This window comes from Cherax quadricarinatus, chromosome 8 (assembly GCF_038502225.1).
Source record: "Cherax quadricarinatus isolate ZL_2023a chromosome 8, ASM3850222v1, whole genome shotgun sequence".
NCBI classification, from domain to species: Eukaryota; Metazoa; Arthropoda; class Malacostraca; order Decapoda; family Parastacidae; genus Cherax; species Cherax quadricarinatus.
This window is the reverse complement of record NC_091299.1, coordinates 12,955,603-12,969,922: the sequence shown is the minus strand read 5'-3', so window position 1 is coordinate 12,969,922 and position 14,320 is coordinate 12,955,603. Positions and strand designations below refer to the sequence as shown.

The window sequence follows — 14,320 nt, the reverse complement described above, 5'->3', positions numbered from 1 at the left end:
CAAGAGTCGGAGAGACATTAATGTTATAAGAAACTGAAGAAGACGCGGCTGACATGAGGCTCCGGCTCTCTCTTACTCCAGGCTGAGATTCCTGTATTTATTTAATATTTGCTTTATTCACGAAAAAAGTTAAACCCCGTCGAGGTCATACAGCGTTGGAGGCTTTGCAAGAGGAAGAAATGCTATTATTAAAAAAAAATGGCTAGGCTCTTCGACCATGAACTGTGTGCGTGTGGCTTCTGAGGTGAAATGGTTAAAATGGAACCAGGTCATCACGTTTTTTGCGTTTTAGTGTGATTGTTACTCGTTATCTTTGTCTATAAATGTTGTTTGACCCATATAAGTTTGGCGCTTGTTTTCAAATAGGCAAATAATTCGTCAATAAACGGTTTTCGCTGTGCGAACAGCAATGCTGAGATTCATTTGCCAGCTGGCAACGCATGGACACAATAAGTGACATACGGCGGGATCGGGAGCTGGAACTTGTCTCTGAAAGCACACTGTCCTCTAACATCAGCACAGGAAGCCAACACTTGATGTTTCCATGATAGTCTGTGACTAATAATTTGTGTCTTGTGCTCACACCTCTCGAGCTGTGAGTAACATTTAACCCCCCCCCCCAACTGGTCAACCCTAGAGAGGGTGTGGTAATGGTGGAAGGGATTTTATATTCAGCAAAACAGGATACATCTTCAATTTGCTGCTATATTATTATATATGATAGTTAACTGGAGCAAAAGCTTGGTGTTTTCCCTGTCGTATGTCATCACAGTGGATGATTTTCACATATAATGCTGAAATATGAGCGGGGAGACTTCGGGAGGGGACTGAGGATATCGTCAAGTGTTCCATTTAAGTTTCAACAGTTACGGGAGTTTTAATTGTTTCTTTCCAGCAAAGCTGGAGTTGCTATTACTCGGAATTTCCGTAACTCAGGATGGTCAATCGTATACAGAGAAGAAATGTGATAATTATGACATTGTCTTCATGACCACATTGAGGGTGCAACAAAACTTATGTAAAGGAGAAAAAATAAAAAGTAATTGGGGGAAGGATATCTGGACTGGATGGTATATCTACGAATACATTTATCTACACATAAAAACAAATTCATTGCTGTAGTAGTGATATATCACCTCCGCCCACACTGGTCACATCTCCCGTGGGTGTGGTGGTGGGCAGAAATATGTCAGCTGCACCCACACTGGTCACACCTGTGGGTGTGGTGGTAGGGACGAATATGTCAGCTCCGCCCACACTGGTCACACCTGTGGGTATGGTGGCGAGGAGGAATATGTTAGCTCCGCCCACACTGGTCACAACTCCTGTGGGTGTGGTGGTAGGGACGAACATGTCAGCTCCGCCCACACTGTCACATTCCCGAAAGGACCCGGCTGTCTCACCATAGCAAAAAAAAAAGGTCATAAAAATTAAATATTTCATTCCTTCGATCTATAATACAGACTAAATGTCTTTGGGCCTTAATATATAAAATACCCAGAGGATAATTACGTAATTTTGTCACAAAAATACTGAATCTTCATTGTTGAAGCTGTGAAGAAGGTATCAGAGAATCCTTAGAATGTCGAGTTCCTGAGAAAGTTACCACCGCAGACGAGGTAGGAGTTGCCCCTTGACCCAGCGTGCAGCGTAAGCTGGGATATACAACCGGTGGGGGAAGGAGGAGTTGGGAGGGGTCACATTGATGCCTGGAAAGAAAGTATTTTTACGAAGCTAAGGGAGAGAAGGTATATAAGGCGGGTGGCCGTGGACGGACACTATTCTCCACCATGCAGCTCCTGGTGAGTCCTGCCTTCCCTCACTCCCTCAGACTCTCATAGTATTCCGGAACTTGTTAGTTATAGTTGCTTCTAAGTCTTGAGTCTCTCATAGATTGTAGACCTACAGGATTCGTAAAGGCGTCTAGTCCACGCTCAGTGATCCATCCTGCCCAGCCGCCTGGTCTGGAATGCCATTAATGAGAAGAAACAAACACGGGAGAAACAAAACATTGCAGTCAAGATTCCTCGCGGAAGTAGTTTGTTTCTCTATATTGGAGACACTCATCTCCTGATTATTCTTGTTCTCTTGTTTTGTGACATTACTGTCAACTATTTAACAAAAGGGCCATCTTCAGTAAATAAAATTTATTAATTAAATTGATAATTGTAAATACTTTGCGTGATGTAAAAGTTGTGGTGACGGGGCAAATGTTTGAAAGGTTTGTGTTGTGGGAAGAGTATATATAGTTGAAAGGTTTGTGCTGTGCTGACTGTAAATAGTTGAAAAATTTGTATTACATCAATGAAAGTGGCTGAGAGGCTTGTGCTGTAACAACAAAAGTGGATGAGAGGCTTGTGGATAAGAAATGCGTGGTAGTATGGTAACACTTATAATGGCTGAGGGATTTATTTTGAGATATTTATGATGACTGAGGGATGACACTTGGTAATAAATGAAAGATTTGCATTTGAATAATAATTGTAATATTTATTATGTTTGTGGTGCTGTTTTTATTGATAATTATACTATGTTTAATTCGTAACTGCTAGTAGTAACTGAGACTTGTGGCTAATCTGCTACTGTTCTCCACAGATCTTGGTCTGTTTGTTAGTGGCTGCTGTAGGCGCCGAGCTTCAGGGCTACAGTCTACCCACCTCTTCCGGCCCAGGTTTGATCTCTGGAGGCTCCGGATTCTCTGGTGGTTCCGGGTTCGTCTCTGGTGGCTCCGGCTTTAGCGGCTCTGGGTTCTCTGGCGGTTCCGGGTTCACTGGCGGCTCTGGATTCGTATCTGGAGGTTCTGGATTCGTATCTGGCGGCTCCGGCTTTAGCGGCTCTGGGTTCATCTCTGGTGGTTCTGGGTTCTCAGGCAGCTGTGGTGGCGGACAGATTCGTCATGTAGACGGCAGCTGTATTACTCCCCAAATCACTAAAAATCTGTATGTATTCACCTCTCCTCCAGTTCATAGAACAATTGGTCCACGACCACATATTCCACCACCAAGAGTGGAACACAACATTTTATTCATCCGTACTCCTGAGGGAGGATTTGGGGTGGAACCAATCGTTGTTCCTCCACCACTGCAGAAGAACATCGTCTACGTGCTCAACAAGCGCACCCATCAAGGTCAACAAGTCGTCCACGTCCCAGCTCCTGAGCAACAAACTCCTCAAGTGTATTTCGTCAACTATGCTGATGGTGACAACCCGACTTTGCCCACTGGAGAGGACCTCCAGTCTGCCCTCAGCTCTGCCTCTCATGGTGGAGGTGAGGTTATCGGTACCGGTGGTGGCATTGGAGGAGGGGTTGGTATCGGGATTGGAGGTGGCTCTGGTATTGGGATTGGTGGTGGCATTGGAGTAGGCGCTGGTATCGGCATTGGTGGTGGCATTGGAGGCGGTTTTCAAGATGACAGTTCCTTTGTGAGCGGGGGAGGCAGTGTAGGAGTTCCCGCGCCGTCTAGTGTGTACGGGACGCCCTAACAGCTACTTGCAAGTGACGAGTCTTCACTAGCAACAATCATCCTTCCAGTAACAATTTTTTATTTCTTTATCTTATGTTACAAATACGCATGTAATTTCCAATGTAAGGCAATGGATATACTAGGAAACTGTTAATAAAATACATAAAGAGTAAGGTTTTTACTTTTGCAAAGACACGTTGAAGAGCCTGACCCCAGGTGTTCCCCATTCTTAGTGAACTGAAGAGCCTGACCCCAGTTGTTCATAGTGAACTGAAGACCTTTTCATGTGCATGGCGTCACTTGGTGGCAATAAAACACTAACATATGAATATCAGTCAGAATGCCTAAACAGATTTAGAAGGTTGATCTCATCAGAGCTGAATACTCTGAAGGACGGTCAACTGGAATATCTGACAGAAATGATGCATGTTTCCCTTCAATAACATAGTTATGTAGTTTTCAGTAAACACTCTGGTCAAAATAATTATGGCACCAACTACTGAAGTAAAAGAGAACACACATTTCAAATAAATAAATATACACACCTTTAAGGATCAGTCATGCTAGAACAAGATAAAGTCTTTCGTTATCCTGATAAAATTTCTTTTCTTGAAAAGTAATGAATGTTGACAAATGTTTACAACATATTCAGAGTGAAGCCACTAAGAAAAAGTAATACATATGAGATTATTTTATGTCACTCATTTGAAAGGATCTTTGGAGGACTTAAATCTGGCATTTTAAGAAATTAAATACTTAAATGAGAAGTGGAAGCGTCAAGCAGCGTAGGGGAAAGGAGGGAGGAGACACGGTGAAGTGGTGGCCAGACAGGAAGGAGAAATATGGCTGTAAGCAAGTGAGTCATAATCAAGTAGAAGGCAGGCTGGTCACATAGTGAGCAGCACTCCTGGGCAAGCAATGAATGGTGAAGGTATGGTAGATGATACCAGGTGGAGGGTGAGGCGGCGCAGAGTGAAAGTATGAGGGAGCTTGAAGCGAAGGGTGAGGGTCACTTACTCGTGAACAGTATATTTAAAAAAAAATAATAGGCACATCAAAAACAAAGTTGCTCCATCAATACTGAGTGAAGAGCCGGAAAAAAAGTCCTCACTTTTTTATCTTCAATAATATTTTCATAGATAATTTTAGAGGGACTAAAGCAGAAGGGTATGGTTAAAGGCACAGGAAGTAACAGATTCCATGAAGTGTTTAATTAATGAAACAACGAAACAATATGGCTGTCTACTCTTTGCATTGAAAAGAGAAGTTCAATATGTGTTAAAAGGTAATACTTTGTGAGTACTACGTTAACGTATATAAAGAGAACGTACACAAATCACAAGCTTCTAAACGGGGAAAGTTTTTGTTTACATTTATTAAGTTTCAGCGAGGATGTATGTTGACTTATACATTGTTTCTTGTCTTGAAGGAAAAATAATTTTTGCAAAGCTTTTTTCAGTAATAACTTTACGAAGATGTGTTGAGCTTTGCCCAGACAAGACCTCAGCAGTTAAAAACTACAGGAAATGGCAAATCACTTATTGTTAATGATCTTTTAAACCTTTGAGGCTTTAGCCACACTTTGCACCTGATAGATGAATTAGTTGACATTTGATAAGTTTGTAACCTAGTGAATCACCAGCGTCTGTCGAGGTAATGATAATATACTTGAGTTTTTTTGAGATTATATTTACAAGTTGCTTATTTAGGTGGTTAGCTGCATGATATGATTATGATCTGTGAAATGACTGCAATATCTTAATGATGCATGTAACTATGTCCAGTGTGACCAGACTGGACCTCGCCCTGGCGGTACCTAGGCCAGACGGGACCTTGGCGAGACGGGATCTCAGCCAGAGGAGACCTCGACCAAATGAGTGACCTCACCCGGAAAGGTCCTCAGTTATTATAATCAAGCTTCATTTGTCCACCGCTCACTTGGCTCTGGTGAATGTAAAGAACAAGAACAAAATGATGTAATTGCCACATATATTCTAAGAGTATACCTTTCTTCAGCGTTAAGGTATATTTGTTCAGTTGATTATGATTTTTATGTATCTGTCTAATGTTGCAGCATCCACGTGAAGCCTATTAAGTCCAGTTCCTTAGCACGACTTCTTCAGGATACTGGTGTATTTGCATGATATTAGTGCAACAAACAATTTGATATAATTTGTGTCAGAAATGTAGACTACGAGACAGAGAACTTCCCGGGAAGTTGCCTGGGTATGCAGTGTATGACAAGGTCAACTAACTGTTGTATGAGTGATGTTAGAAAGAAGTCGAATAAACATGTAATATTATGGTGTTAATTTGTTAAAATATGTGCAGGCAATGTCATCACAAAACTTCTTTAATATTTACACTTCAGCTAATCAGTTTTAACCTAATGTTTTACCAGATCATATAAATAGTGAACTCTCCCTCATATTGGAATTGTCCATCATATTCGAGAGTTAATAACAAATACTAATGAAACTAAAGCAGGTAAATTCCTAAATGAACATGAGGACTAGAATAGTGGATACTGTTGAGCTTATTCATATACTGTGACATGTAATAGGTAAGCCTCAGAGTGAATGCATCATATACAATACATGACTTTATGATAGTTGATGATCTTTCATCTGATCACTTTCCAAGACTCACAATCGTTAATGCTGATCATTTCTAGCAACTAAGGAGTTAAGTTCAAAGATAAAAACTTATTTTTATATAGATCAAATAAATGCATTTTCAGTGACTATATATAACCACAATGATAGGGGAGATACTATATAACTACTCAATACTTCATCTCAATGATTTGATACTTCTGTCAAGCCTTTATTGTCAACAGCACATTTCACATATGGGAAGAACAATGGACCAGCCTAAAGTACATGATCCAGAGTGCCTTCTGAACTGCCTGTCACCGAGCCATCCTCCTGTGTTCCTTCATAATATCATGCACTTTCACCTCAATGTATATTCTTGAAAGTTTACAGAGGAGAAAAAAAAAGTCGTTACTGCACTAAATCACATATACACATTCATAAGCTCATTTATGTATGAGTCTATCTCTTCATATATTTATAAAAAGAGTTGAGACATGTTATATATTTCAACTCCCAATCTTTTTAGTTTTAGAACCATGTATTTTCACAAAATCCACAAAGTGGATTTGTCACTATCCTTTTGTTTTCCCTTCTTCCCTTATTTAGACTTTGTCTCCTTACCATGTACTATGGTCACTAAACTTTGAATCATTGAAACTCGAATCATTCAGTAGAGCGGAAATTCAGTGTGAGAGACTTGGGGGTCACAATGTAAGGGATCTTCCATTCAAGGATGACAACATTGCTGCTATACACACTGTAAGGAAAATAATAGGCTGGATAACTAGAATATTCAGTACAAGAGTTGCTGAGCCGGTGATGATTCCCTTAAAGTTACGTGTTCTCACTTGGTTGGAATATTTATGTATATTAAGGCCACTTTCAAGGCATGAGAGATTACAGAGCTGGAAAACATTTAGTTAAGCATGTATATTACTGAGAGCTCTTGAAATCCCTTAAACTGTATTCCTTGACACACAGGCAAAATGGTACATCATAATTTACACATGAAAAATCCTGGAGGTACTAGTCCTCCATATGAAAGAGATGTTGCAGACGGCGCAATATACCTTCAATGAAAAGCAGGGAGCGAGATGCGTACACTAAGATAAAAGTTAATAGATATAAAGGTGTCTCTTATGCACCCTTCATGTAACGAGGGAATTACCAACTAACTTCTGACTGTCTTCAAAAGGGGCCTTGATAAGTTCTTCAAGCCAGTTCTTGATCAGCTAGACTGTGTTGCATACTGAACTGCATGTAATTGGCGCCAACAGTCTGGAAGATCATTAGGCTTCTTCTCGAGCAGTGTACTGCTCCATTTGAATCTAAATGAGATTTTTTTTTCAAATCAGGACAGTTTTTCTGGCACTCATCGTGTCAGGAAGTGCCTTTGTCCGGGTCACCCAATGTTAGAAAACAAAACATGTGTTGTTAGGGTACATATATAATACTACATTCACATATCTCAAAGTTGTCACTTCAAAAATGCTTATATATCGATACTGATTCTAATCTTAACTAAAAAATGAAGGTTTTCGTCATACATTCTCGCCGACAATCACCAGATGTAGGTAGTTTTTAGTCTTTGTTTTAGGAAAGTAAAGTGAATAAAATATAGCGTTTGGTGGATGATAACAAATAACCGGTTCTTTTTATGTGATTTTGTGGTGGTTGACTCGAGCACTAAGAGCTTGTTCCTGTTTGATTCGCCGGTACAGTCCCGGCCTGAGTCGTGTCTCTGTGGTGACCCGGTAAACTATCGGTCGTCCCTTAAAGCTTACACCTTCAGTGGGCTTAGTGGTGGTTGTGGGTGTATTGGTGTTGTGGGACGTAGTGGTGGGGTAGTGGCAGTGGTAAAGGGACACCGGTTACACGACTCAAGAAATCGTAATGACACGATTGCAAACAAACCATACCCCCGGCCGGGATTGAACCCGCGGTCATAGAGTCTCAAAACTCCAGCCCGTCGCGTTAGCCACTAGACCAGCTAGCCACAATAAGATTCATCCAACTAGGTATATTTCTACACCATAGGAAGGTTAGCACAGGCACCTCTGTGACCACAAATGCAAGTTTTTACAGACGAATCTCCAGCTAGCGTGGCCGTGACGAACTCTAGCTCAAGTCCCTTCACTGCCGTCAACATGACTCAAGAAATCGTAATGACACGATTGCAAACAAACCATACCCCCGGCCGGGATTGAACCCGCGGTCATAGAGTCTCAAAACTCCAGCCCGTCGCATTAGCCACTAGACCAGCTAGCCACAATAAGATTCATCCAACTAGGTATATTTCTACACCATAGGAAGGTCATTACGATTTCTTGAGTCATGTTGACGGCAGTGAAGGGACTTGAGCTAGAGTTCGTCACGGCCACGCTAGCTGGAGATTCGTCTGTAAAAACTTGCATTTGTGGTCACAGAGGTGCCTGTGCTAACCTTCCTATGGTGTAGAAATATACCGAGTTGGATGAATCTTATTGTGGCTAGCTGGTCTAGTGGCTAACGCGACGGGCTGGAGTTTTGAGACTCTATGACCGCGGGTTCAATCCCGGCCGGGGGTATGGTTTGTTTGCAATCGTGTCATTACGATTTCTTGAGTCATGTTGACGGCAGTGAAGGGACTTGAGCAAGAGTTCGTCACGGCCACGCTAGCTGGAGATTCGTCTGTAAAAACTTGCATTTGTGGTCACAGAGGTGCCTGTGCTAACCTTCCTATGGTGTAGAAATATACCTAGTTGGATGAATCTTATTGTGGCTAGCTGGTCTAGTGGCTAACGCGACGGGCTGGAGTTTTGAGACTCTATGACCGCGGGTTCAATCCCGGCCGGGGGTATGGTTTGTTTGCAATCGTGTCATTACGATTTCTTGAGTCATGTTGACGGCAGTGAAGGGACTTGAGCTAGAGTTCGTCACGGCCACGCTAGCTGGAGATTCGTCTGTAAAAACTTGCATTTGTGGTCACAGAGGTGCCTGTGCTAACCTTCCTATGGTGTAGAAATATACCTAGTTGGATGAATCTTATTGTGGCTAGCTGGTCTAGTGGCTAACGCGACGGGCTGGAGTTTTGAGACTCTATGACCGCGGGTTCAATCCCGGCCGGGGGTATGACCGGTTACACCTCCAGGAGGCAGCAGCTACCCCACTGTAAACAATAGCTTCGTAAATTATAGAAGACCATATTATAGGTCGTCTTTTCTTTGCTAATTCTAATATTGCTCTTATGTATTCGGTTTTATTACATTAAATATCACGAGGAAAATTTTGTAGTTTTGGCTAACAAAGACTTAATTTTTCAAACTGTAAGGAAGTCACAGAGGTGTGAGAACGTGTGGTGTCTGAGACTAATTTACTCAGACTTAAGATTTTGATTAAATATGTTCCACAGATACAGGGAGTAAAAATTTATCTATTACCTGAGGAGATTTTGGAAACACTAGTTTTGAATAGCAAAACACTAAATTTCACCAGTTTAACTTTAAAGAGATGAAAGTAGAAACCTTTCCTAGTGGGTGTCAATGCCCCATAACCTAGCGTGCATCACATATATATGACCTGCTGGGTTAGTGGGGGTGCAGAGGTCACACTGATGCTTGAAAAGAAAGTAATTTTACCAGGCTAAGGGAGGGAAGGTATATAAGACGGTCTGCCGTTGAGAAACAATATTCCACCATGCAGCTCCTGGTGAGTCCTGACTCTCATTGGAACAATCCGTCTCTTGTTGTATTACGATACTTGTTCAAGTTATGTTCAAGCCTTGAGACTTTCGTAGGAGGCATTTAGTCTCCACCCAGTGATCTAGTTTGCAGAAGTGTTAGCGCAACCCAGCCACCAGGCCTGGGTTTAATAGTGACAAGAACAAATAACTTTAAAAGCAACAGTGAGAGAAACGAAGAAACATTTGTCAGGAAGTAACTTGTCGTTTGTTTTGCTTGACTTGTATCCGTTTGTGTCAATTTGTGATGTATATATATATATATATATATATATATATATATATATATATATATATATATATATATATATATATATATATATATATATATACACGAACGAGTGGCATTTAATCAATAAAAACACTGTGACTAGCTGGGGGATCGAACCCATGTTGTTTCAGCCCGCCTCATGGTGAGCGAAACTTCACTCTAACCCACTGGGCCATCCAGTAGCAATAGATGGTCCAGTGTTTTAGAGCGTCGTGAATTTTCGCTCACCATGTATGTGTGTGTGTACTCACCTATTTGTGGTTGCAGGGGTCGAGTCATAGCTCCTGGTGTGTGTGTGTGTGTGTGTGTGTGTGTGTGTAATAGAAGGCACGGGGGATGGAAATATTCAGGTCAGCTTAAGATTTCCAACAGTACTTATTTAGCTGCCTTCAGTACAGCTATGAACTATATTGTGATAACATATATAATGAAGATATTTATATTGCTCTTCTGATTAAGATTTCGAAAAATGTGCTGACGGTACCATCACATTAACAAATGTTAAGATTTCTGAAGTGTTAATGTATCGCTACTAATGATAGATATTTATGTTGATTTAATACTAATGTCTGTTATATTTGTTTTGTTGTGTTGTTATTGATAAAGATTTTACTTTTAAAAAGTAATTGCTGGCAGTAACTGAGACTTGTGGTTAACTTGTTTCTGTTCTCCACAGATCTTGGTTTCTTTGCTGATGGCCGCTGTAGACGCCGAGCTTCAGGGCTACAGTCTACCCACTCCCTCTGTCCCAGGTTTCATCTCTGGTGGCTCCGGGTTCTCTGTTGGTTCTGGGCTCTCTGGTGGCTCTGGGTTCTCTGGTGGCTCTGAGTTTTTTGGAGGCTCCGGATTCTCAGGTGGCTCTGGGTTCATCTCTGGTGCTTCTGGGTTATCCGGAGGATCTGGGTTCATTTCTGGTGGCTCTGGGTTCTCAGGCAGCTGTGGTGGCGGGCAGATTCGTCATGTAGATGGCAGCTGCATTACTCCCCAAATCACAAAAAATCTGTATGTATTCACCTCCCCTCCTGTTCATAGAACAATTGGTCCACGACCGCATATTCCCCCACCAAGAGTGGAACACAACATTATATTCATCCGTACTCCTGAGGGAGGAATTGGGGCGGAACCCATCGTTGTTCCTCCACCACAGCAGAAGAACATCGTCTACGTGCTCAACAAGCGCACTCATCAAGGTCAACAAGTAGTCCACGTCCCAGCTCCTGAGCAACAAACTCCTCAAGTATACTTCGTCAACTATGCTGATGGCGATAATCCCACGTTGCCCACAGGAGAGGACCTCCAGTCTGCCCTCAGCTCTGCCTCTCATGGTGGAGGTGAGGTTATCGGTGCCGGTGGAGGCATTGGAGGAGGGGCTGGGATTGGCATCGGAGGTGGCTCTGGTATCGGGATTGGTGGTGGCACTGTAGGCGGTTTTCATGATGACAGTTCCTTTGTGAGTGGCGGTGGCCTTATTGGAGGCGGAAGTACCTTTGTGAGCGGAGGTGGCAGTGTAGGTGTTCCCACGCCGTCTGGTCTGTATGGGACGCCCTAAGTAACATTAATTTGCAAGTTGATGAGATACTTCATTTGCAACACTCTTCCTTCCAGCAACAATTTCTTTTTTTTTTTTTTGTTTTTTGTTTTTTACAAATTTGTATGTAATTTTCAATGTAAATAAAACAACTTATGTACTTGGAAACTGTTAATAAATAAAATACATACCAAACAAGTTTTCACTTTTCGAATGACACACTGAAGAGCTGGAACCGAGGTGTTCCCTCATGCTTAGTGAATTAATGAGCTATACCCAAGGTATTCGTGCTTAGTGCATTGAAGAGCTATATCTCTGGTGTTCCTCATTCTTAGTGCACTGAAGAGTTGGACCCCAGGTGTTCTTGTTTACTACACTGAAGAGCTGGACCCCAGGTGTTCTTCTTGTTTACTACACTGAAGAGCTGGACCCCAGGTGTTCTTCTTGTTTATTACACTGAAGAGCTGGACCCCAGGTGTTCTTGTTTATTACACTGAAGAGCTGGACCCCAGGTGTTCTTCTTGCTTAGTGCGCTGAAGAGTTGGACCCCAGGTGTTCTTCTTGTTTACTACACTGAAGAGCTGGACCCCAGGTGTTCTTCTTGCTTAGTGCGCTGAAGAGTTGGACCCCAGGTGTTCTTCTTGCTTAGTGCACTGAAGACTTGGACCCCAGGTGTTCTTGTTTATTACACTGAAGAGCTGGACCCCAGATGTTCTTGTTTATTACACTGAAGAGCTGGACCCCAGGTGTTCTTCTTGCTTAGTGCGCTGAAGAGTTGGACCCCAGGTGTTCTTCTTGCTTAGTGCACTGAAGAGTTGGACCCCAGGTGTTCTTTTGGTTTACTACACTAAAGAGCTGGACCCCAGGTGTTCTTTTTGCTTAGTGCACTGAAGAGCTGGACCCCTGGTGTTCTTCTTGCTTAGTGCACTGAAGAGCTGGACCCCAGGTGTTCTTCTTGCTTAGTGCGCTGAAGAGTTGGACCCCAGGTGTTCTTGTTTACTAAACTGAAGAGCTGGACCCCAGGTGTTCTTCTTGTTTATTACACTGAAGAGCTGGACCCCAGGTGTTCTTGTTTATTACACTGAAGAGCTGGACCCCAGGTGTTCTTCTTGTTTACTACACTGAAGAGCTGGACCCCAGGTGTTCTTCTTGCTTAGTGCGCTGAAGAGTTGGACCCCAGGTGTTCTTCTTGCTTAGTGCACTGAAGACTTGGACCCCAGGTGTTCTTGTTTATTACACTGAAGAGCTGGACCCCAGGTGTTCTTGTTTATTACACTGAAGAGCTGGACCCCAGGTGTTCTTCTTGCTTAGTGCGCTGAAGAGTTGGACCCCAGGTGTTCTTCTTGCTTAGTGCACTGAAGAGTTGGACCCCAGGTGTTCTTTTGGTTTACTACACTGAAGAGCTTGACCCCAGGTGTTCTTTTTGCTTAGTGCACTGAAGAGCTGGACCCCTGGTGTTCTTCTTGCTTAGTGCACTGAAGAGCTGGACCCCAGGTGTTCTTCTTGCTTAGTGCGCTGAAGAGTTGGACCCCAGGTGTTCTTGTTTACTACACTGAAGAGCTGGACCCCAGGTGTTCTTCTTGCTTAGTGCACTGAAGAGTTGGACCCCAGGTGTTCTTCTTGCTTAGTGCACTGAAGAGTTGGACCCCAGGTGCTCTTCTTGCTTAGTGCACTGAAGAGTTGGACCCCAGGTGTTCTTCTTGCTTAGTGCGCTGAAGAGCTGGACCCCAGGTGTTTTTCTTGCTTAGTGCACTGAAGAGTTGGACCCCAGGTGCTCTTCTTGCTTAGTGTACTGAAGAGTTGGACCCCAGGTGTTCTTCTTGCTTAGTGCGCTGAAGAGCTGGACCCCAGGTGTTTTTCTTGCTTAGTGCACTGAAGAGTTGGACCCCAGGTGCTCTTCTTGCTTAGTGTACTGAAGAGCTGGACCCCAGGTATTCTTCTTGTTTACTACACTGAAGAGTTGGACCCCAGGCGTTCTTCCTGTTTACTACACTGAAGAGCTGGACCCCAGGTGTTCTTCTTGCTTAGTGCACTGAAGAGTTGGACCCCAGGTTTTCTTGTTTACTACACTGAAGAGCTGGACCCCAGGTGTTCTTCTTGCTTAGTGCACTGAAGAGCTGGACCCCAGGTGCTCTTCTTGTTTACTACACTGAAGAGTTGGACCCCAGGTGTTCTTCCTGTTTACTACGCTGAAGAGCTGGACCCCAGGTGTTCTTCTTGCTTAGTGCGCTGAAGAGTTGGACCCCAGGTGTTCTTCTTGCTTAGTGCACTGAAGAGCTGGACCCCAGGTGTTCTTCTTGCTTAGTGCGCTGAAGAGTTGGACCCCAGGTGTTCTTGTTTACTACACTGAAGAGCTGGACCCCAGGTGTTCTTCTTGCTTAGTGCACTGAAGAGTTGGACCCCAGGTGCTCTTCTTGCTTAGTGCACTGAAGAGTTGGACCCCAGGTGTTCTTCTTGCTTAGTGCACTGAAGAGTTGGACCCCAGGTGTTCTTCTTGCTTGGTGCACTGAAGAGTTGGACCCCAGGTGCTCTTCTTGCTTAGTGCACTGAAGAGCTGGACCCCAGGTATTCTTCTTGTTTACTACACTGATGAACTGGACCCCAGGCGTTCTTCCTGTTTACTACACTGAAGAGCTGGACCCCAGGTGTTCTTCTTGCTTAGTGCACTGAAGAGTTGGACCCCAGGTGTTCTTCTTGCTTAGTACATTAAGAGTTGGACCCCAGGTGTTCTTCTTGCTTAGT

General features: G+C 43.1%; 2 protein-coding genes across 2 annotated transcripts; both read left to right on the top strand.

The window, feature by feature from the left end:
* The first annotated feature begins 1,240 nt into the window (after positions 1-1,240).
* LOC128685208 (uncharacterized) lies at positions 1,241-3,637 on the top strand. The gene is made up of 2 exons (XM_070082729.1): positions 1,241-1,327; positions 2,596-3,637. Exons 1-2 carry the CDS (start codon positions 1,241-1,243, stop codon positions 3,481-3,483), a joined length of 975 nt encoding a protein of 324 aa, XP_069938830.1. The 3' UTR covers positions 3,484-3,637.
* Positions 3,638-10,395: 6,758 nt separating this feature from the next.
* On the top strand, positions 10,396-11,729 carry LOC128685313 (uncharacterized). The gene has a single exon (XM_053771801.2). The coding sequence runs from the start codon at positions 10,745-10,747 to the stop codon at positions 11,597-11,599; it is 855 nt and encodes a 284-aa protein (XP_053627776.2). The 5' UTR covers positions 10,396-10,744; the 3' UTR covers positions 11,600-11,729.
* The last annotated feature ends 2,591 nt before the right edge of the window (positions 11,730-14,320 follow it).

Excerpts from the sequence above, each read along its gene's own strand:
- LOC128685313 (XM_053771801.2), top strand. The coding sequence starts at position 10,745 with ATGGCCGCTGTAGACGCCGAGCTTCAGGGCTACAGTCTACCCACTCCC.
- LOC128685208 (XM_070082729.1), top strand. The coding sequence starts at position 1,241 with ATGTCAGCTCCGCCCACACTGGTCACACCTGTGGGTATGGTGGCGAGG. Across the intron at positions 1,328-2,595 it reads CCACACTGGTCACAACTCCT|ATCTTGGTCTGTTTGTTAGT; the intron begins GTGGGTGTGGTG and ends TGTTCTCCACAG.